Source organism: Anguilla anguilla, chromosome 8 (assembly GCF_013347855.1).
Source record: "Anguilla anguilla isolate fAngAng1 chromosome 8, fAngAng1.pri, whole genome shotgun sequence".
Lineage (NCBI taxonomy): Eukaryota > Metazoa > Chordata > Actinopteri > Anguilliformes > Anguillidae > Anguilla > Anguilla anguilla.
Window position 1 is genome coordinate 32683101 of NC_049208.1, and position 23890 is coordinate 32706990.

General features: G+C 44.0%; 1 protein-coding gene and 1 long non-coding RNA gene across 4 annotated transcripts in view; one reads left to right on the forward strand and one right to left on the reverse strand.

Annotated features, from left to right (window-relative positions):
* Positions 1-23890, reverse strand: part of LOC118232716 (oxidation resistance protein 1-like) — a 105492-nt gene that overhangs the window by 14841 nt on the left and 66761 nt on the right. For all 3 annotated transcript variants that reach the window (XM_035427770.1, XM_035427772.1, XM_035427771.1), the window contains 6 exons: positions 23336-23418; positions 14447-14554; positions 12763-12879; positions 6076-6228; positions 4160-4344; positions 412-1058 (listed from right to left, as the gene is read on the reverse strand). In XM_035427770.1, coding sequence (XP_035283661.1) covers positions 412-1058; positions 4160-4344; positions 6076-6228; positions 12763-12879; positions 14447-14554; positions 23336-23418 — 1293 coding nt within the window. The remainder of the gene's footprint in view (positions 1-411; positions 1059-4159; positions 4345-6075; positions 6229-12762; positions 12880-14446; positions 14555-23335; positions 23419-23890) is intronic.
* On the forward strand, positions 14006-14559 carry LOC118232719. Its single transcript, XR_004766379.1, has 2 exons — positions 14006-14115; positions 14360-14559. It is a non-coding gene; the product is annotated as an uncharacterized LOC118232719 (long non-coding RNA).

Sequence of the window (23890 nt, forward strand, 5' to 3'; positions counted from 1 at the left end):
AAATGTATTAAAGCAATCTCAAGATGAATATTAAATAATTTAAAAATAGCATTTTTAATGAACGCTTCCCTCAATTAGGATACTTTTGCCTGAGAAAACACTGTCCCGAAACATGGAACAGATAAAATTCTGAAAGTGTCACAGAAAAGTACAGAACCCTCCAAAATTATTGGCAGGCCACACTGCTGTACGTCTTCCTTCCCCCTTTTAAATATGGAAGTTTACGAGAAGGACTTCTGTAATTTTGAGTGCCGAGCAATAATCAGCCTGCATTAGTCAACATTCTGCAACATAGTCAGTTATGAATTATTCCATGAAGAAGACATTGGCTGAGTAAAATACGTTTCTGCTTGAAGAACCTAGAGCTCTGTAGAACGGTATGGCAAAGACCAAAGCTCGAGTGTTCCTCACCTCTCACAGGCTCCTGTCCCTCAGGGTCCCCCACTGGCCTGGCAGGCAAGCCCTGGTCTGTGGTCCGCCCGTCCTCCTCTAGTTCTGTGCCATGTTGCATAGTCTGACTCTGGCCCGGCTTGGTTGCGTTCTCCTCGCCCGTCATGGTGTCTGCGCCCCGCCCGCCCGCTGGCTCGCCCTCCGGGAGCCCTTCCTGGCCAGCGGATTCGGCCGCCACCGTGTCCGAGCCCTGGGACTCGGAGGTGGTACGCGACTTGGCCCCCTCTCCCTCGCAGGCCGACAGCTGGTCCCTGCCGGCGGACGGGAGCTGGCTGGTCGCTGGGGGAGCGTCTGTTGCCGGGTCGGTTTGGCCCTGCTCCTGGGCCCTACCCTCCGGGACCTGGTTGATGGTCTGCACGGACTCGGAGGAGGCGTTGGAGGACTTGTCATGCCGGAGCTCGTCAGAGGAGATCAGCTCCTCCCGGATGGGGGAGAGCTCGGACTCGGTGAAGACGTCCTCGGAGAGAGACTCCTCGGTGCTGCGGGGGGCAGTGCTGGTGCTGTCGTTGCCCGTGTCCCGCTGCCGCAGCTCTGCCTCGTCGGTGGTGCTCCGCGGTATCCTCTTCAGGTGGCAGGGGTCACGACCCGCAGACAAAGGCTCCAGATCTCTACAGAGACACACATACCACAACGTTCAGACAGGAAGGCCCCACTGTTTCCACCTGAGTAACAATCCTGCCCTTTACCTATGGAAGGAACATTCAGGCTCTGCTACTGGAGACTAGGGGTGTGCAGAGATGTCATTATCTGCATCTGTATCTGCATTTGTTCAACTAACAAAATTATCTGTCTGTGTATCTGTATTCGGATAGAAGACCGGAAGTGGTCGTGGTTTATAGCGGAAGTCACATTAAATCGGGCAAATATTGTATTTTCTAACCTAATATTCATTGGCAATGCAATTGTTGTGCCTTCAAAGCATCAAATTGATTTAATATTGGCATATAATTAATTATGAAATATATTTCCACATCCTCATACTGTACTTTTCATCTCTCTCTCTCTTTTTATTTTTAACTGAACGAAGTTTTATGAACTGTCTGAACCCACCCCCCCCCTTCAGTTGAAGGGAATAGTCTTAAATTCCAATGATGCTGCGTACGCGTTTCTTGATGTGTTAACGTTACTGCAGTTCGCTAGTAAAATTCTTGGTTTTAGGCCAGAATGGTCTCACGGCATGCTTAATATCCCGGCTAGCTAGCTAGCTAACTATTGAATTGTATTCAAAACAGCGGTTACTATAAATGCAATCGTTCACAAACATACGGATGAAAATGCATCCCGTACCCATGAGTTAAAAGCAGAACGCCTATTCTACTGTCCAAATAAGGGACGATTCCGATTTGAGGGATGGTTGGCAACCGTAAATAAAGCTAGCAACAGTAACAAGAAATGTGATTCAACGTTGCCATCAATTGTGAAGTTGGACATTGAAAAGGGGATTTCAATGTCCAACTTCAATGTCCAATTTCACAATTGATGGCAACGTTGAATCACATTTATAGTTACTGTTGCTAGCTTTATTTACGCATCCCGCAAATCGGAATCGTCCCTTATTTGGACAACAGAATAGGCGTTACGCATTTAACTCATAGCTACGGGACGCATTTTCATTCGTATTTTTGTGAACGATTGCGTTTATAGTAACCGCTGTTTTGAAGACAATTCAATAGTCGGTCAGCTAGCTAGCTAGCCACCCGGGACAGCAAGCATGCCGTGAGACCATTCTGACCTAAAGCCAAAAATGTTAATATAGGCTAGGTAACCAGTGAGGCTGAAACTATTGTAATGAAACAATGCTCCATCAGGAAGCTGTTCGTAGGCAGTACAAAACTCAATAAAAGTTTGCTGAGAAACAAAACAGGAAGTTAGACAGATTCGCACTTTGCCATAGCGAACAGCAGAGAAGCCCCTGTACAGCACCGCTGGTTCGCTCAGGGTAACACATATAAAACTAAACTAAAAGCAACAAACACAATTGAGCTAGCACAAGAACATATATTTACACACGATACATTCACTTTTTACACATATTTACAATTTACAGTCCCACACGAACTATTTACAAAAGTCCACGCGCCGTGCATTCTGGGAGCTGCCGGCGCAGCCTGCCGGAACAGCCCCCGGATGTCACACTATCATAAAGCTAGCTGGCAATCAAAACCATAGAAGTATATATGTCTATGTTCAAAAGCCGTTTCAGAGGGTTTTCCAACAACGGGACAGCCCGTCGTGATGGGGGTGGTGATGCGGCTGAGGCGAAGCTGAGGGTTGCTTATTTTCCAATAACGGGACAGCCCGGAGGGGTTTAATCCACTTATACAACGGGTTACCAACAATGACTATATATCGTTACTTTTATATTTATTGATTTTTATAGATTTAATCAGCTGAAAGTGAAATATTCTTCCGTGGGCGTTTTGGCATATTATTTTACCGTTGTCAAGCAAAACTCTGGTTGGTAGTTCTATTTGGACCGTCGTTATGCAAAAAATCTGGTTGGTAGTTCTATTTGCACCGTTGTTAAGCAAAAACCTCTGGTCGTTAATTCTATGAAAACAATGATTATATCAAGAAAAAATTGTTCCTTCTCGTTTAATACTATACAATTAGTTTATACCATGTATACCATACATTTTTGTCATTACATTATTTAATAAAACTGCATGAAACCATAAGTCAATCAAATTCATCTCCCTAGCACTGTCTTGCTTTTTAAATGGTGTGTTCGCGCAGTGTGGACATAACGTTGTTCGAAGACCCTCTGAAACAGCTTTTGAATGCCAGCTAGCTTTATGATAGGTTCACCGTCATGAGGCAGCTGCTATGTGCCGGAGTTCCAGATACTTTCTCTCTCTGCCCACGTAACGTTAGATAGAGGCTACGAGAACTCGACATGGAGCTGACTTTTTTTTCCCCCGAATCCGAATAATAACGAGGAACTTCGGGTAGAAGAAATATCTGTTTCCATCGCATTATTCGTGCTTTCCCAAATACAGTATTTGGATTCGGATACATCCCTACTGGAGACACTGTGGGAAAGGGGTGGGTCAGGGTAGTGAACACAGAAGGGTAGCACAATGGTCACTTGGAATGGGGCTTTAGTATTGGATTTACACAAAATGGGGTGAAACCTAGTGAACTGAGAGAAAAATTTTGACCAGTGCTGCTCATAGTTTATATGTATGACCTTGTTTGACAAGATGCACAATTCTAATGGGCAAGCAACAGTCCACATTCAAAAGCTGGGCCTGCTCCAAAGAAAATCATGAAAAGGCTTAAGCAGATTGTAGTGCAAAACTCACATTTTCTCCCTTGTCAATACCAGCACCAAAACAGGAATTAGAATAAATCATGTGTAGGTGGCAAGGACCCAAAACTATGCAAAATAATGATTACTCCACACAGCTCCCAGCACTGTGGTGGAGTCTGTGTGCAGGCGGGTGGGCATTCACAGTGCTTACAGGGCCACAGACTGCAGTTTGCTCTTTAACAATGGAGCAGAGTCATCCCTAAGATGTTTAAGACTCTAATACAGGCTTAATGAAGGCGACTGGATAGTAGTGTGGAGCCCACAAATGGCCGCGAGGAGCACTGGAGAGAGACCAGACACAGGGAAGCAAGGCTCTGGAGAGAGACCCACACGGGGAGGCGGGCGGCGGGGCCCTGGGGAAGGACGGACACGGAAGAGCGTTCGGCGTCGTCTTACGGGGGAACGGACTCCCTGATCTTGCTGTCAGTGACCTCCTTGAACATGGCGGCGGAGGTGACCTCCTCCAGCGGGCACATGATTCCGTACTCCTCGCACCCGCGCGCCTGGACCAGCGGGTCCGCCTTGTGGGGGTCGAACATGATGTTGTTGGGCGTCACCAGCAGCACTCCACTGACCGCACCCTGGGGGGAGAGAATGGTATAAAGGTCAGTAGGGGGAGGGGGGCTCACCAGCAATCAAACTACAATCAGTACATGATCACTACTGCTGGACAAGTAATGATACCAGGGATACCCAATGGCAGGGATAAGAAGGCCATCTTACTTACAGAAAGCAGAGAGGATCATTAAGTCATGGAATATGCTATAAATAAGAAACTGAACAACGATGACCAATGGACACTTTCTGGCTAGGTACAGGTAATTTCCAGAGGGATTTTGAAAAATATAGCCAGAAAGTGTCCACCAATTACTGTCAGTATTGTTCCAGTGGTTACCCAGGAACTGGTGGAGCACCTACCTGTTTTCTATTAATAAAGTGATATCACAGCCATCTTATACCTATGCTATTATCCCTGGATGAGTGGCAGTGTGAATTAATGGGTTGGGAACCATGCTCATAGGGCGTATGTTCAGATCCCATGCGTTTTCATTTTCAACTGTACATATATTATTGTGCCATGGTGCAGTTGTACCCTTTTGAAAGGCATTTCAACTTTTTAAATACACAACTTCTTTTTTTTTTTGGTAAAGGAGTCTTGCAGGAATATGAAAAATTTACATACATGAGTCTCGGGACATGAACGAAATATATGCAAGTCAATGGACCAGGGTGAGAGCGTTGGGTAGAAACTGCACAATAGACCTGCGATGATTAGTGTCACAGCGGAGGCGACATCACACTCGCGCTTCCAGCACTCTATGGGCTCAAGCCTCGCCTAGCACACTGAGAGCATCGAGGCTCTGACAGTAGCAAACGAGACACATATAATGACCGCACGCTTAAGACCACAATATGAGCAAATCAGGTATGGAATGCGGAAACCGGGACAAGAGGCTATACAAAATCAGCCCTATAGATGTTGCTCTTCGGGCTAGATGGAGTGCTTTGAAATAACACTTGAAGACTCAATTCTCACGTCTCTCAATGTGCCGCACGTGGAGGAAAACGCCACAGCTGCATTTCGACAAAGAAAGGCAAGAATCATGAGACTACAGATTAGCTGTTTTTGAGGATTAGCAGCGTATGCTTTCCCGCAATAAGCTCCTTTTGGTCTGAAGTGACACAAGGCTTTACATCAAAACAAGTAATTTCTTAATTGTTCAAAAGTTTCAACAACACTGGCCTATGGAAGCATTTGCCTTGCTCGGTTTCATATGCAATTCAAATTTCATTCTGTTGTACAATAGGTGCTGACTAGCTTTTCATGTTTATTTCTGAGAGACATTACACTTCAAAAGAAGTCCACAATGAAAAAAAATCCTGACATGATTTCTACATTTTATATTTACAATTGGACATTGAGTAGACGGTCTTAACCACAGTGACTTACTAAGATACTTACGTGCAACTGACATGACTAGAAGAACACTGCGTGATCCAGGAAATCTGTTAAGATCTTAGAAAAATCTGTGCGAACCGTATGGACAAGTTTTTGTATATTCAAACACGGACAAAAAAATGCGCTCAGGACAAAGCAGTTTCCTTTTCCCGACTCATCTTTCTTCTGCGAATAAAAGAAGCTTACAGTAGGTTGAGAAACTGTGTACAGGGATCACACCAAAATCATCAATGGCATGTTTACTCCAGAGGGAAACAAAGTCCAACAGATTTTCAATCACCACCCCTGGCAGTTGAAAGCTAAACACTCCCTGCTATGCACTCTTGAGGCAACAGGGGGCGAGTGCGCTCACCTTGCCATCTGTGATGTATTTGCAGTTGATTTTCAGGAACTTCTCGGTCAAGGCCTCTTCCTCCTCAGAGGTGGATGACACAACTCTAGCGGGGCGGGGGAGGAGGTGGGCTGGAGAAGGGGCGACCTCCCTCCGAGGGATGCTATCTGAATCCTGAGGGGGAACAAAACTTCTGCATGTAAGTCAATTACCACTGACAATCACATGAGCTAAATGCACACTTGCCCTTTTACAGCTATTTCGACATGCACACAGATAATGTACTCACTTGTTAAGCGGGTCGAGGGCTCAGAAAGTTCGGGAATCACCTGACCTCCACAGCAGCTGACCAGGAGGTAGCTAGCACCATCCCTGCCATTGCCTCTGACATTTAACACAACTCAACCGGCGCTAGTGACAGTCTGCGGTGCAGAAGCACAACAGGACAGTGCCTCGAAAACACAAACCGCTACAGACTGTAATCCAATTTGCTGAGCCAATGAATGGGTAAAATTGATCTTTTTTTAGATATTGGGGGTGAGCGCCGCTCAATAATACATCACACCGATAGTGGCGGACCGTAGCAGGGGCTTCTTAAGCACTGAGCCCCGCTGTCGCCATTGCCACAGTAGCCTGTAAAGCTGCGAGAAAAGGAAACAGCTGCTCCCTAAAGACAGACCTGGCACCACTCGCGCTGACTAAGTGCTAACTTTAAATCTTCTCATTGTTGCCGCTTGCACTGATGATCCTAGAGGAGCCATAAGCTGCAGAATCACACAGTTTATGTATCAAATGTAATTACAACAGTTTAGGCATCTTGTTTTATCTTCTAAGCACAATCCCGCAGGAAATCCATAACTAACGAATCCATAACCGTTTTCACACTGTTTTCACATGTTAGACAATATGTCATGTCTTTAATTTTTGGCTGAACCGCAACAGCAGGGCCAGCCCTACAAACGCGAATGTCTGTGACTGACTGAGTGAGTGATGAAGTTACACCATTGGTCGGCCGAGTTATGACAGCACACCATTGGTCGGCCTGTCCAGCCATATACTAGGTTTTGACCTGGTCTTGTTGATAGCAAGGTTGGTGGTGTCAACTCTTAAAAAGTGTGATTGTGAATTATAATTTTTTATGAAAAAAGCATAATTTAATTCAATGAAACTTCATTGCCTAATTTCATTTATCAATGTTTATTTTAATTTTAATGCCATTTTGTATTGTTACAAGGATCTTAAACATGACTGAAAAAAATTATTATTTAAATCACAACTATTAAAATAATATTTTTTATGAAGCCCAGTAGTTTGCTGATATATTAAGGTAAGATTACTTGTAGTCTACATTTCAATATCAGTTTTGTTAAATTTCTGACGAAAACATTATCTACAATATTGCATTACCTAAACAATGAATAAAGAAAAAGAAATGATAATTGCATATATTTTCCCAACACTATTTGACAACTTTAAATAGTGTTAGAATTGTTTATGGTAGGTGATAAGTAGCAGATGTTTTTGGAAGCTGACATAGGCACATTAGTGAAAATTAATAAGGCAGTGCTGTACAACAAATTAGTCAATTTCTTTCATGCCACTGAATTTAATTCTACATCCTGTAAATCCAATTTAAATGATAATTCTGAATCCAAAATGCTGAATTGATCCCAACAAACTGATTAAAAATATTTCAAATCTTGTAACAGTCGAAGTTGAGTTACAGTGCATATAAATGCAGTCAGTGGCCCATACTTCAGTTGTACAAAGAAGATAATGCTTTTTCACAGACCATACTTCATGTACACTACTGCTTTCTAAGTGTGAACAATCTTATAAGTATTTGATTGTCAGTAACTAAATTCTCCTCCAGGTCCTCCAATAGAACAGAGAAACAGGCCAATGACACAAATCACATTGCATCTGGGCACATACATTGGCGGGAAACGGCATTTCCCCCTTCCGGATTTCCTCTGTTATTTCATATTTGTCATACTGAATGGTTTGAGATCTTTACACAAAATGTAATATTTGATAAAGGGCAACTGAGTAAAATTATTAATATATATATATATATATATATATATATATATATTAAAATTATTATTTCATTTATTTAATGAAAAAAGTTGCCCGAATGCCCATGTGAAAAAGTAACTGCCAGCATAGTTACTCAATCAACCAATTTTAATGGACAATTAGATTCAGCTGATTGAACACAGCCAAGCTTGATTGCAGCCAGCCCTGTTGAATCTAAACCTCATTTATATTGAACCTAGTGAAGTAGTCACCAGAAAGTTTCTACTACCACACTATGCGATGATCAAAGTAAATTCCAAGAGATGAAGAAAAAAGTTTAGAAAAGCTGTTGAAATATATCGGTCTGGAAAAAGCCATTTCTAAGGGTCTGGGACTGACAGTGAGAGCCATTATCTCGCTTGTTCCGAATTTAAGCAGTTCAGTAAAGAAGAGTGGGCTAAAATTCCTCCACAGTGATGTGAAAGACTGACATCAAATTATAGGAAGCATTTAGTTGCACTTATTGCTGCTTAAGGTGGTGCAACCAGTTATTAAATGTAAGGGGGGTAATTCTTTTTCACAAGGGGCAACATGGATGTTTGATAACTTTTTTCATTAAATAAATGAAATAAAAATTTAAAAATATGTTTTGTTTACTCAGTTTCCGTTTGTCTAATAATACACATTTCTCTAAAGATCTGAAACCTCTGAGTGTGACAAATATGCAACAATAGAGAAAAAGCAGGAAAATACTTTTTCAAGGCACAGTAAGCAGACCGAGAGTAAAACTCCCACACTGACAGGTTTCTCCACAGCAGCAGGCATCTGAAAGAGACGCTAATTAGAGCTACAGCATGGTACATCTACCTCTGAATGGCAGGCAGCACAATGCTCATTACATACAATTACACATTCAGACCGGTGAAAACAGTGTGAGAGAGGAAAAAGAAAACTCAAGAGCACGGCAGTTTTATGTCCCGTGAAATGACAGACAAACTGGACTTGATGCCTGGTTGACCCTCCATTCGACACCAACTTTGCAGGCCTTGAGTAGGAAGAGGCTACGCTCTGACCTCAACGGTCAGGCGAAGATGTGAAAAATCTGATTTGTTCCGATGATTACCCGCCATTTAACTTGTGTCATGCCCCATTTCTAATATTCCCTCAGTGTACAGACTCTACGAGTCACATAGATGCAACCCATGACAAGCCTTCACATGGCTAAGGGTAAGCAGGGGTTCTTCCCAAAGAACTAAAACTGTAAATCAATGACAAGTTCAGTTCCATGGGAAGGTATACCCATCCAAAACAACCAAAACAAGCAGAGGAACACAAGAGTCATTTAACCTTCTCTCTGGCAGCACAGCATACGGTAATACTGCTGCACCGTTGCACCAAAGAGAAACTTCCACGATTGCCTGAGGGAACTCTCACATCTCCCCTGGTACTGCAAGTCTGCTTGGGAATATAAATGAGTACAAACTCCCGTGAGGTGGTTTGCCACCTGTTGAGAGTTTCCCTGTGAACTGATGCACACTTCACCCACTACAGCAAAGCAGAACAACATGGGTGAGAGGCAAAAAAAGACCTTTCCTTACGAGAAATACTAAAGAGATATAAGCAGGCTGCTGATCTCAATGGAACTGGCCTATTACAACCCAATCTCTCACTGCGGGGACTTTGAAGGTATAAATCTATTCCGATACATTGCATTCGACTGCAGGTGTATATACTGTATATACGTGTGTGTGTGTGCTGTGGGGGCGAGGCTGGATGAGTCATAACGGAGCTGTGTCTGTGCTAGCTGGGATCTGGCCAGTACAACATGGGACCATCTGGAGCTTGGAGCTGGGACCCATTGGATGGTCGGTTTGGAAGTCCGGCACAAAAAAAAAAAAGAAGAAGAAGAGCATTATGGTAATCCGGACTGGAGGTGAGAAAGACTCGCATTCACTGCAACTCTCCCGATCGCATTCCAGCACTGGGGAAACAGATGCAGCGGCTCACTGCAGAAAAGAGTCTGGCGGGTTAGACAGGCAGCACTGTGCCACAAACCGCGGGTTCCACACGCAAAGCTGCAGTGGTGAATACCGCTCTTTCATGTCTATGGTCCTATATGCTTACAGTTTGCAGGTCTCTTTTTGGATCTGAATAAACAGAACAAATCTGGAAGAGCGTTGAAAAACATTCAGGATTTCACAGACATTAGGCCACATCCTCCAGACAAAAAATGTTCAGCTAATAAAAGCTGATGATGAACCTGCACACACGTTGCAGGGATAAGCAAGTTCTGCAATGCTGATACTAGCTTCCTCCAACAGGAACTTTGAATCATGAACCCTAAATCTGACGGTAATCATGTGAAATCTGCAACACACAAGGGATCAAGAACACTGGGTCTTTTAGGTCCAGAAGCATTTAAACAACAGGGAAAATGAACAATATATTAAAAAGGAAACAGAACTGGGGGTATAGGGATGACAACTGTAATGTATCATCAGAATGACAAAAAGGAACTTCTACTGAAATAACATTTTTGAGGCTGATACAGTGCCCGGAATTCTATTTTAATTAAATGGTGATGATTTAATTAAATCAGCTCTGGCACCAATAGGTGGTGCAGAGGTTATCGGATTCCCTCTGCATGTTTATTTTCGAACAGGAACAGCAAATGCTATTAACAGACGGAACTTTGTGAAATAATTGGCCATAATAAAAGAAAATAAAGATTACATTTGAGTGATAATATCACATTTATGAAGAGTCGTGTTGGCATGTTGGGAGTACCATTCTACTTATGAATAAAGAACAAGCACAAGTACACAAATTACTTAAGAGGTCAAAAGCCACATCTACATTTCCCCCTTGTGGACATTTAGACATACTGCAGGGTCTTAACCTCTCTGGAAACTGTATAAGCCTGTTGTTTTTCTAGCAGTGTTTTCCAATAATCCACGCCACAGGCACTGACATAATAAAAAAGGAAGGTGGCAGTAAGAGAAGGTTAACTGAAGGAGAAACACCCCTGCTGTCTATCTCAGTGGACTGCAGGGCGAAACAGAAAAGCCCTCTTGTCCCCTCTGTGTTCACAACACCAGAGCAGGAAGTGTGGGCGCTTGCACAGGAAGTGGTCAGTGAGCCAAACTGGGAAATCTGCTAAGAAAGGACTTTTTCTGTTTAAGTCCCAGCCTCTGCCAAATATCCAAATGACAGAGAGTGCATCCACCTCTGCAAAATGTTTCCACACTCCAGCCAGTAGACTAATACATATGGACATTTCAGCACCTTTGACTGCCAATAAGAATGGTTCTTCTGTTGACTTAACTTCCATATGCCCTGGAGAGACCATGATATAAGTACTGAAAAACCAGCGAGTTACATTTAAAAATACCGAATTTCAACAACACATAGCACTGACCCAGATATATGAATACTGTGGTTCATGTTTTAAAAGACAACTCTGCATCCTGCAGATGCGAACTCATTTTCAAACAGAGGAATATCATACATTACACAACGGTAGATGGACTCCCACAACATCACGCGTCATTATACTCAAATGTGAGTTCATTTATAATCGTATGAATAATCTTTTATCAACTTCCTTACAAAGTGAGACCTTTTCCCCCAAACGTATAACACAAGCTTCTGAATTAAAAGCCAATTAAGGCGAGGCACAGCAGTGAGTCTTATTAAAGCCTTGCTTGCTTCTAAATCAAATGACCCACTGAGACTTCTTTATATGGTACTGTGTGAAGCAAATGTTCCTTTAATTAAGAAAATATTCTCCTTTTACAACTCCTCTCTCTTTGGGATGTTTCGGAAAACACAAAAGCCCCCTTCATAGTTTCTTGTTCTCTCTTTCTCTCCCTCCATTCATCCAACTGTTTCTGTTTTTCTGCGTGATCCTCTTTCCCCAAGAACCAAGAAATACACATTTGCTGTCTAAGACATGACCTAAAGAGGTAAGTGCTCAAAAAATGTGCCTTTCAACAAATACGTGTTGAATTTAAACCGTGTTACGGAAGCAGTGGAGTTTGATTTGCTGATTACTTTTTAGATGAACAAAAGCCATCACCAAAGCTGTTGACAGCTCTGCTGGGCTCAATTCACAGTATGTGGCTTATGACAATGGAGTTTGAAATCTGGACAAGTCAGTCACTGCTGTACACGTGAGTGACATACAGTTGATTTTGTGAATAAACGACAAACATTTCAAAACCTGTGGATAAGAGGTTTTGTAGAAAAAAAAAAACCTTAATATGAATTAAAACAGAGCTATAAATCTCTGTCTTACTGTGGCAATTGTGAGGGTAATTGAGTATTACAAAGAGAAATTTAAAAAAAGGAAATACAATCATCTAGCATATCTAATGACTAGATTTACACACACAAAACAAAGCTTAAGTTCACAAGTTAGGCAAAAAAACAAACACAGATTTGAAGATAACCACCCACTACAGTCAATTATAAAATACCATTTTGCCACTGCTGTTGCTACTATGATTCTACTAGGCTTTCTGAAAACGGAACATAATTGCATCTGTTAAACAATCACTTTCATTTCATGTAAATCAATTTGGCTAAAAACCTGCAAATCGTTGCAGTCATTAAACCTTTTTAAAGGTTGACTATGAATGCGAACCCAAAGGATTGTGGGTAAAAGAAAAAGTGTGGAGGTGGACATACCGTGGTCAGCTTCTCTACGTCAGCCTCAGAGGAAGTGGGGGACAAGGGGCTGATGGGACTGAGGGAGGGTGAGCTCTCCACACTGGAGATGTACTCTGGGTCAGGAACATAGAGGACCTGTCAAATGCACATGCACACACACAGTCAATGCCCCCATTTACCAAGATACCGCACACTCAGTGTCCACTCAAATTAGTGCAGCAGCATGAGAATTTTAAGCAGAACAACATGTGAAAAGTAGCACTGTTTTCAGTGGGTCACAATAAGCCTGGAGACAAAAATTACAGTGAAAATAATGACGCTGCTGAAGGAAAGTCATTTGCTTAGCAAATGTGACTTTCAAGTTCGGCCTCCAGATCATTTGAATGTATTGCACAGTACTGCTCGCTCCCTAAATGGAAGGAGTGACAACTATCAGCAGTTGCAGCTCCGTAATGTCAGTCAACCGAAATGCTTTCAGTTACATTAAACTACACTGTTCATATATTTTTAAACATCTCTATAGACAGTATTTCCAGTGAAATATGCAGAATACAGAAAAAATGGCAATGCATATCTGTGCACACATACACACACACATGCACACACACACACACGCAAACACACACACATACACATGCACACACACCAAATGCGTACGCATGCATGCATGCACACACGCACACACACGTGCACGCGACGGCGGCACACACACTAACACCCTCAAACGCACACGCAAAAAAACGTAGATCAAATAAGGACCTCGTGAATTAACGCGCAGGAAAATCCTCATCCTCCATTCGAGTATCAGACGTACACTATTTTTCCCTTCCTGGGAGAAAAGCGCGCATGGGCCCTTGAAGCGGATCGGGGGAGCTGAAGCCGGCGGACCGCGCCCCACTTTCAGCGCAGAGAGCTGCAGTAAGAGGCCGAGTGAGGGCGGGAGTGGAGGGCCTAATGAAAGACTGAAGTGTGTGCTCTGAAGTGCCCTTCCTCTCGCTGCGTGTGAGGCCCCCGCCCCCCTCCTGACCCCGCCGCTCCCGCGTGAAGAGCAGAGGCATGCGGCCCGCCGCCTCTTAGAGGCCCTCCCGAGAGCGCTCGAGGGCCCAGCGCGGGCACTCCAAAACCGGGCCCGCCGTTCAGCACAGGCCCTGCTATTTTTACAGTCTGCCGCGGCTCGCTTCCTGTTCCGAGGGGCGAGGAGGAAGTGCAGAGACGACCGCAGCCCTCAGAAAACGGGCAGAGACGCCACATTCAAATCTGCGTCCTAAGCAGTGACATCGTCGGTGCTCGGGCAGCTCAGATCTGGCCTCTGAGACCAGTTCCGTTAGTTTTCATTCTTCTCTAGGGACTGATGTAAACCTGGGATGTCAGGTGAGTGGGATCTCTGCCCAATCAGTGATATTAATCAATGAATTAACTATCATTTATAAAACAAAACCAGCAGCACTACAGGCCTGGCGGGCCTGATTTCAGTATCTAGGGCATAGTGGCTTGTCTTGCAACCAGGTGTCTGTCAAGTTAGAATATGCCGGGTAAGGGAATTTGATAGGCAAATGAACAGTGTAAAGAGACTTCATCTGCCTGCCAGATGCTTAACAATGTTGACACTGTTAAGGCCGGCACAGAACGGCAGAGGAGAGGGGGAGCGGGCGCAGACGGGCACGAGGAGGAGGGGCTGACTGGACGAGCGCCGAGCCCGCACCTGTCCGGGGACCACCGCTCTGGAGAACAGCTTATTCAGCTGGACCAGCTCGTTGGGCGTGGTGTCGAACTTGAGCGCGATGCTGTTGAGCGTGTCCCGTGACTCCACCTGGACCCCAGCCAAAAAAAAAGAGAGAAGGAAATAAGACAAAGGGAGAGAGAGAAACACTCAGCATTTTTAGCCGTTTAGTTTGACTGAACTTAATTTGGTATCTGTGTTAAACTTCTGAACGGAGATCTCACAACCAGGATTAGGCTAGATGTTATCGCCATTCCTGTGTCCAGCAGGGTGGAAAGTGCATCAGAGGACTTTATGCTGCACAGTCCTACAACAGTGCAACCGTGTTTCCTTAATGCACTATTGTACAACTAGTATGGTATATAAAACAATAAAAAGTAAACAGTTCATAGCTTATTGTCAGTACAGACTTTTCTTTCTTGTTATATTATTTCTACAGAGATTCAGCACCCAAAACAACCTTGTTGAATTTTGAGCAAATTGCCAAAACCTGATTTGATTGTTTGCTCATATGACACCATCGTGACAGAAGGTACAAAATTGTGCCCTGCTCCAGGGCAGATCCCACTCACATTGTTTAAACTGGGCCTACAGCAGAGTTTAGGCAATGGGAGAGAGGGAAAAGTGTGCTCGTGTCACCAGAGCTTTGCATGTCGGGCGGGGCTCGGCTGGTGTACCCTTGGGCAATGCGAATTATCAGGATCACGGTGGTAAAAGCACAGCTGTGTGCGAACTATCTGAATTTGTCTCAGCTGTACCACTGTCTATCAGCACAACACCATGAGCGTGTTTGTTCAGCAAATAATGACAGACTCCTGACATAACAGGCTGAGCACATGCACAGTACCTCTGAAGCTTTTCTGAAGACATCCAGCACTTTAAAACTGAGTGTGGCAATCCTTGCGGTCACCACTGCGGCGAAACCCATGTTCCAGTTATGTTCTTGAAATAAAAACTAGGAAGCACTCTTCCTTCCTCCCATCTTGTCCTCTTTCTCCACACATTACACAACGGTACGGTGTACTCATTTGGGAGTAATTATTTCAAAGCGAAGTCCGAGCTAATCAATGTCTATTTTGCAGTGAATCAATGTTCTCTCCAAGAGTGCAACCTTAGCGTTGCAAGATTTCACGAGCAAACAAGTCAGAGGAAATTTCAAAGCGTGGAGAAACAGCGACCGAGCTGTTGTGCTCCCACCACAAAGGGCTCGGTTTTGAGCAAACACGGGGGGAAGGAAGACGACCCCAAACCCCATAAAGGTCTCTTTAAAACACGAGAAACACTACGCATAAAACAGGGCACCACAAATAGCCGTTACTGCATGTTTACACTTGTGACAAATGGATTATGGAATGGGAAACAGAATAAATTGGCTCAGAAGCTTCAAAGGGATTCAATTATAGAGAGAACGGGAGGAAGGGGCAGCCGTGGAGGAAAACTGCGGCGAATCGCTTTCGCGCAAATTCCCTCGTCGCCATTCACTCTCGACCTGGGGAGTCATTACATCCGTATCACCCGGGCTAGATGAATTCATGCGGTACATAAAGTTTTCCAGGCGCTGGATGTATTAAGAATATGAATAATTTAACGTTCACTCATACTGTGCTATATGCCGTTGTGAATAGGCCTTTGCTCCAGTGTGTGTTTAGCTCTGGTCTGTTTCACTTGTACTAAAGGAAGTAGCACTGTAGTCTGAATTGCTCAAAGGGTTAGGGCTGGCTGTAGCATCAATAGTTCTGTGCACCATGTTTGCATCATGGTCAAGACCTCGGTCCATGACCATCCACCCCTGCTATTGTCTTGTAATGAGGCACTGGGCTCCTGCATTAAAACTACGGCTTGGATTAACACTGCGTTGCACAGTGTTGGGAGGGACACTCAAACCCTTCCCGCCCCCCCCCCCCCGAGGATGAGCAAGAAATGTGATACGGAAAAGCCTTGGCGTTCTCACTGGGGGATATCAGTGATACCTCTATTGGATCACAGTCAACGGGCCGCTATTTCACTCCCGTCTGGATCGATACCCAGACGACACAAAGACAAAGACGTATGGGGCCCGTGAAGCCTGGGCCGTGCATTCTCAGCTGCTTGTGTAGCGGCACTCCCACTGCGATACTTTGTTTGAGCGAGACCGCTTGTAAATTTACATTGCTCTGAGTTTAATAACTTGCACTGCCCACACCTTTTGTGCGCTCAGATGGAAACAAATGTCCATGCAATGTTTATTAAGACAGAGAATGCCAAGTTATACTTCCTCTTCGGGTGTTTTGGGGTTGAGAATTTATTCCTGCCAGTCGGCTGTGTGTGCGTTTGAGGGGGGGGGGGTTGAAGGGCGGGATGTGTCAAGGGTGGAAATTGTGCGCAGCCAGCTCAAAAAAAAACCCCAAACAGACTCTTTAAATAACAGCGACTTTAAAAAGACGCCCAAAGTTGCTTATAAAAAACAGACTTGGCACCACTGGAGGGAGGGGGGGCAGGCAGCGTGCACAGTGAAATGAAAGTCGGCTGTGTGTCACGGTGACATTTGAAAGAAAAAACTATTAATATAAATACAAAGTACAGTGTGTTGCTCACAAAAATAAAAAAACTAACATAGACTAGGTGTTCCGAACAAAACGTGGGGAGGTGGCCACTTCATGCAGAAGTTGACAGCTATTCAATGGCAGTTTTTCTCCTGATGAATGATGTTAATGTTTGTGGCTGCTTACTGGCTCTTGGGGAAACAAAAACACTTTGGTTTATGTGAACTAGACAAACAATTATTGAGAAAAGGACAAAGCAACTCAACCACTTCCCTATGGAGTATGGAATGCCATGTTATCTTACAGTGCTACGAACACCGCAAACTTTGTGTTTGGAAATTGGAATACCATAAGTCTATGTTAAATATGAAAAATCTCTTTGGGTGTGGGAAAATCTATTTGGGCAGGCCAGCCAAATAGAGTCAATGTATGAGACACACTGTAAGGTCTTCAGAAGTTGTTATAGCCTGCTGGCATGGCCATGCCTTTCCGCTCCTGGCCAAGAGGACTGATTTGTGACCTCCACCAATTCTCCTGGGGAAAATCCAGCCTTGTTACATTGGAATATTGTAGCCACCTTGGGAAAGTCCAGGCTCGTTACATTGGAATACCTATGTTAGAGGCTATATGGTTTTCTAACAACAGCTTTGTGCTGATTCAGTCAGTGTGCTTCATTAAGCGACAGATACGTTTTCGCAGGACAAACATATGAGAGAATAAGCCGTTTTTCCTCCGGGCAATCCTCACACTAGACTGGCATCCGTATGATCTGCGGCACAGATGACAGCCTGTGCTAACAGCCCTGGGCTCCACCACACCCGTCCCCCTTTCCCACAAATCCCCTGGATCTCACTCTGGCTCAGGCAGGCACCTGACACCTGCTCACACTTCGATTCCGTTTTCCATTTCAACAAACACGTATATGGACGCTTTCTGAAGACCACCAATCATCAGCTTAGTAGGCCTATGTGGCTGCACGTATAAATTGAAAGTGTAAAACAAGGGTGCCAGAATCATTTCCGAAGTGGGGGTTCTAAATAATGTGAGACTACTGACAAATGGAAGCCCTCCCCCCCTTTACCCTTTCTGATGTCTCTGGTATAAACTGGCGATACACAGACTGGCTTTGGAAAAGGTATATGGAACCTAGTGGACATTTTTCCCATCAATAGTCACTTTATGAAATTGAATCTTCAGGGAAGCTTGGGTCGAAGGTCAGAGCACCCTTTTCTGTTACTTGCAATCAATAAGGTCCATTTTGCACCAGTTATTGCTGTACAGAAAGATTAAGATAGACTGCTGTGCAGATTCACTTTTTGCTTCGGAGGAGGTACTGGCTTGTGGCGTGAAATCATTTATGAAAAGGTTATATTGGCAGAATGTCTCTCACATTGCACAGATCTTCTGTTTGCCAGTTCTAGATCTTAGATCAGACATCAATCCACAACAACCCACCTTTACATGCAACATTCAATTCACAAGAGTAAACTTAGGGTGATGAAATATAACCAAACATTTAAAATTTGAATCATTATGACATTAGCTGCCTTCACAAAATTATAAACAGTATACACGTGGGAATGGGGGGAAATGATTTAAACATTTCTCTGTACATGTTTATATACCATTTTCGGACCACAGAAGAAGCAGTAGTAAATGTAGTAGTACTACTAGTCAACTGTAAAAAAAACTGAATGAATATTTTCTCCTCCTCTTTCACAAGCTCTCTGTCAGTATGTAGTTTGTATGCAATTGAGGCCTAACAGCAAATCAGCTAATGGATATGAAACCCAATTTATTTTTTAAATTATGCCAAATTAAAATCCCACCACAGTGTACTAAGGCTGCCATTAAACTGGAAAAGGTATTACATTAAATGGTATAATTGCCTACAATGTCATATTTGAAAGACACAAATGTATCAGCGTCTCGTATCGCAATATATAACTGTGGGCTTTAACATGACAGTTTCCATAGCGACTTCCTCACTGCTGCCAGGATGACATCATCACAATCAGCGGTAAACACGGTTTCTTTTTTTCCCCCCAGAGTGCTCCTGATGGCATGGTCTGACTAAATGCACTGCTTCTTTTGGAAGCAAATGGGTAATTCTGGAGCTGTTAATTCTGACAGATGACCACTCTGAGTAAGACAGAATAAGGGGAAATGGAAACGACCCCAGAACCCGCAGTCGCATGAACAAATGCGACTTGACGTGGCGGCGGACACAGGATGCAGGTTTACCGCTACGCAGTCCAGGGCAGAGGGGCTGCCTATAGTGCAGCTGTGGCAGTAAAAAACTATTATAACAATTTTGTCACTTGTCAGCACGTTCTACCAAAATCATGACCTGTGTACTTTTCCGTCACCAAAAAAAAAAAACTATTTTGAAAGAACTGCTACAGCATATCTAATCATAGAGTCACTGTTTAAGCCAGTGTATGGAGTAATCCCAAATCCTGTGACATGCTTGATGCGCATGGAAATGTTGAAAAAAAAAAACAGATACTCTGAGGAAAAGCAAGTCGAAAACGGGAGAGCCGCGTCTGTCAGCGACGCTCCTGCGGCGCGGCGCAGCTCGGCTAGAGGTCTGAGGCGGTTTAATATCGCCAGCTCTTCTTCGAGGTCGTCTTAGAGGTGCCACGGTGGGGTCATTAAAAAAACCCCGCTTCCTCCAAGTCAAGTGAAAATCCTCTGCGGCCTCGTAACGTGATGACTCAGCCTTCTGACTGCGGTCCTGAGCAGAGAAGCTGTGGACGATAAGGCCATCATTTCTGCATACTTACGATCTGTATAATGCAGTGACCACGGGACGTGACGAGGCTGAGGAATAGACACTGCTGTGGAGAATTCAAGAGTAACAGAGCAATAAACTCCATTGATTTGCAGTGAGATGGAAAAGGTTAAAAAGATGAAATGGTAAAAGTTGGAGAGGACATGAGCCACGGGCTCACCCACATTAAGATTTTCAGCGTCCAACAATTTTCTTGCTCTCCTTGACCTGATGATATATTCAACGTGCACAGAAATGTTAAATTACAATATTTTACTCGCCTTTATCATTGTCATGGTGATATGTATGCAATGATACACACCTTTGTGCAATTTATAATTATATATATAGAACATAAACTGCACAGCTGAAATGACATTGTGCTATGTGCTCTGCCGTGTGTAAATAGTAGCTGGTTATACCTGTACTGTACATATTTATAGAATTATTACATAACATTACTGAACACAGAAATAGAAAAGCTAATTATACAATACCTTTTTATAATAGATATAGCCTAACGTTTAATTTTACTCTTCTCAATATTTTACACACTCTGAAGGATGCAAGTTGCAACATTTTGAGTTTTGAACTATTTCATGACCTTTTAAATACAAGAAATGACATCTTTGAAAACACAATGGCTGAGATCACGTCCAGTTCTCCTCAGTGGTCTTAGGACATCATTGCTCAGCAAACACTGAGGGGTTTTCAGGATATCTGAAGTAGAGCCCGACCGATACATCGGTTTGGCCGATATATCGGCCATTATTTGACTTTTTTGACGACATCGGGATCGGCAGTTATGCAGCCCATGTGTCCCAATTTTTAAATAAGTATAATAAACAAAAAAAAAAACATTGATCTACAGGATCTACATTTCCAGAGGACATTGCTGTATTCTCAAATAAGTAACCAGCCAAAATAAAATGGTGATTGAATGCATCACACATTTGTTTTTTTATCTGAGATAATGATATTAGCTACTATATGATGCTGTGTCAATAGCCAACGCGTTATTGCAAGCGAGTGTGTCATCTAGTCACGCGTCATCGTAGCAAGCTAACCAGACAGTAAAAACGCAGATAAAACACTTCTAACGTGGATCATTTTAAGCCATGTTATCTAGCTTTGTCGTGATAACATGAGAAAAGGATTGCTGTTGGAGAAGTGAATCAACCAACACTTAGCGCGGGGAACCTGCACGAAAGCGCATTGTAGTTTTATTCACCACCGAATTCTTATGGACAAGCCTCACGTTACGTATTTCATCCAGTCAATTTAGTTTCATCTAATGTTACACTTGATTCACTCATTAGCTCCGCTAGATAAAGTCTAACTCTTTGAGATCGTGTAGTAGGAATAAAATAAGAAAATATAATTCATTTAACTTACTGAGAATAAATAATAAGAAATAATGAGGCTATGTCAACAGCTAATGCGTTATTGCAAGTGTGTGTGTGTCATTAGTCACGTGTCAGAGCGCATTGTAGTTTTTTCACCGCCGAATTCTTATGGACAGGGAAGCTCGCTAGATAAAGTCTTACTCTTTGAGATCATGTTGTAGGAATAAAATAAGAAAATATAGTTCATTCACTGAGAATAGATACGAAGAAATTGTAATAACAAATTAATAACAACAACAACAACAATAATAATATTCATAAAAATACATGTTTGAAACTGGAAAACTGATTTTTTTTTAATTAATTGTTTTATAGATGGCTGGAAAAGAAAGGACTAAAAGCAACGTGTGGAGTTATTTTGAATTCACACCACTTGAAGATGGTGTTAATATATATATTTAATTTAATATAATCTTTTACATTTTTTTATCTATCAAAAAGTTCTTTGTGTGTTTATTCTTATTTATTTGTTTGCTTATGTTCTCATGTTCTCAAATATAGAAACTTTGATAAAATATAAGTTTTTCAAATTGATTTGAAAATGTGGCACTTTTTGACAAAATATCGGTCAAAACATCGGTAATCGGTGGGCTAGGACTCTCCAGAATCGGGATCGGCATCGGACCCAAAACTCTCATCGGCCGGGCTCTAATCTGAAGCCAACAGCCTCTGTGCTGCCTGTCAATGCTGTTTTTCAGTTCTCTCTTTTCTCTGAGGCTCAAACACATCTTAATTGGCCCAGGACAAGCCAAAAGGTGAACTTCAGGGAAAGAGCAGGGTATGAGCCTCGAAACCGGCAAGTTCAGAGAGCACAAAAGCATCTATTTTTGGTTCTGGCAGACTTTTTTCTCTTCTTTAAAACTGCACTGTGTCAACAAGGGAGCTAAAAAGCAAAGCTGAAATTATTATTCAAAAGGATGAAAGGCATCACATGTTGACTGTATACTATATATCACAGTGTCACTGGCTTTGACTGGCACTGAAAACCAGAGGAAGGAAATCGGGTACAGCGGCACTTCACATACTTCATACAGGATTGGTGAGGCAAAGAAGGAGAAAATGTGCATGGTACCACACTCTTCACCTTAGCAACACCAAGGCCTTGTGTCTTGTGTCGACGAAACTCACTCAGTTGTTCCAAAGGCCCCTCCGATCAATCAACGCATGACCGACGCAGCTGACTAAAGGAGCTTGGCAGCACTGGTGGGACAGAGAGATACGAGCATCTTCCCCAAACCTAATAACCTCTCCACTCTCGCCCTGACGCACACGTGCTTCCTCAACCAATTTCCTGCGGCGAGAGGCCCGTCTTGCCAATCGCTCTCGGCTGACAGGGAGGGATTTACGGCCGAGTCGTGCGGGGTGCTTCTCGGCTCCACCGTGCGTCTCGAGGGGTGGGGGGGGGGGGGGGGGGGGGGGGGGGGGGGGTGGTGCTCGTACGGCGCAGAAGAGCCCCCACGGATATGGCGGCTGAAACCGCTCGCCTGGCGAAATGATAGGCCTGCCGCTGCCCGTCTCTCACGCTCATCTCCAGCCCGCCGTCCCACCCTTCCCCTGCTGTTACTAGGGAGAGGGAAGCCTGGTTTGAGGGTCATTTGAAGAACAGACGGGGAAGCGGCTCTGGCTCTGTTTTCACTTAATGCTGGAGAGCAGGGTCTCCTCTCTCTCACTCTCAACAGACCCACATCAAATCAATAGAGATGACAACACAGCTGGAAGGTCATCTGTGAGAACACCGCTTGAGCACATGGAAGAACAACCACTTTGTGAGAGAGAGAGAGAGAGAGAGAAAGAGAGATAAACAACAAAAAAGACTCCGCTGACAGAAAGATTCACGGTCTCCCTCTACACAAAACATATGTACAGTACAGCACTTCTACCGTGCCTTTACAATGAGCGCTTCCTTGCAGAGTAGGCAGGCTGTAGGGACACACTTTCATCGACTGTTTGATTGGACGTAAGTGCACATGCCCACTCAAACCGAACGAACGATTCAAAGTCCTGTTGACACGGACATTCAAGCGAAAAGGGGAAAACGAAGCGCGTGTGCACAAAAGACTCAGATTCCGTGAAAAGAAACCAAATCCCCCCAGTTTCCTAGAAACAAGCATGACCGCGGAGCAGCGCCTGCAATCCCCAAAAGCGAAGGCTGAAAAGTAGCGTCACTCACGGAATATTCCACGGTCCCTTTGGGTCTCTGGAAAGACATGCGGCGCCCATCCTTCTTCTCCAGAGTCTTCTTCTGGCCGGTGTCTGAAAGCAAGCGAGGCAGGGTGCGCGTTACGTTCATGCTTCTCCCTCTCTCTCCCTCTCTCCTTCCCTCTCTCTCTCTTTCTCTCACTCCTTCCCTCTCTCAGCTGGCCGCTGGCTGCTGTCTTCCAGCCCTGGCAGCTAGAGCACTTACTTGCCGAAACCGGTGAGTGCAAGCGAGCAAGAGAGGATGGGAGAGAGGGAGGGAGGGAGGGAGAGATAGAGGGAGTGAGGGAGCCAGCCAGCCAGCATGTGGTGCAAAGAGCATCTACAGGCTGACTGTCAGATGCATGTCTGTCTTCAGCCTTCTGCCCCCCCCCCCCCCCCCACCACCCCCCCCCCCCCCCCACCACCCCACCAGCAAAACAAGAGACACAAACCGGACCCCCACCAGAGAGGAGAGATGCTCTGCATCACGTGAACAGCATGGGAGACCAGGAGGAAAGATATATGGGGGCTTGTTTGGGAGGGGAGG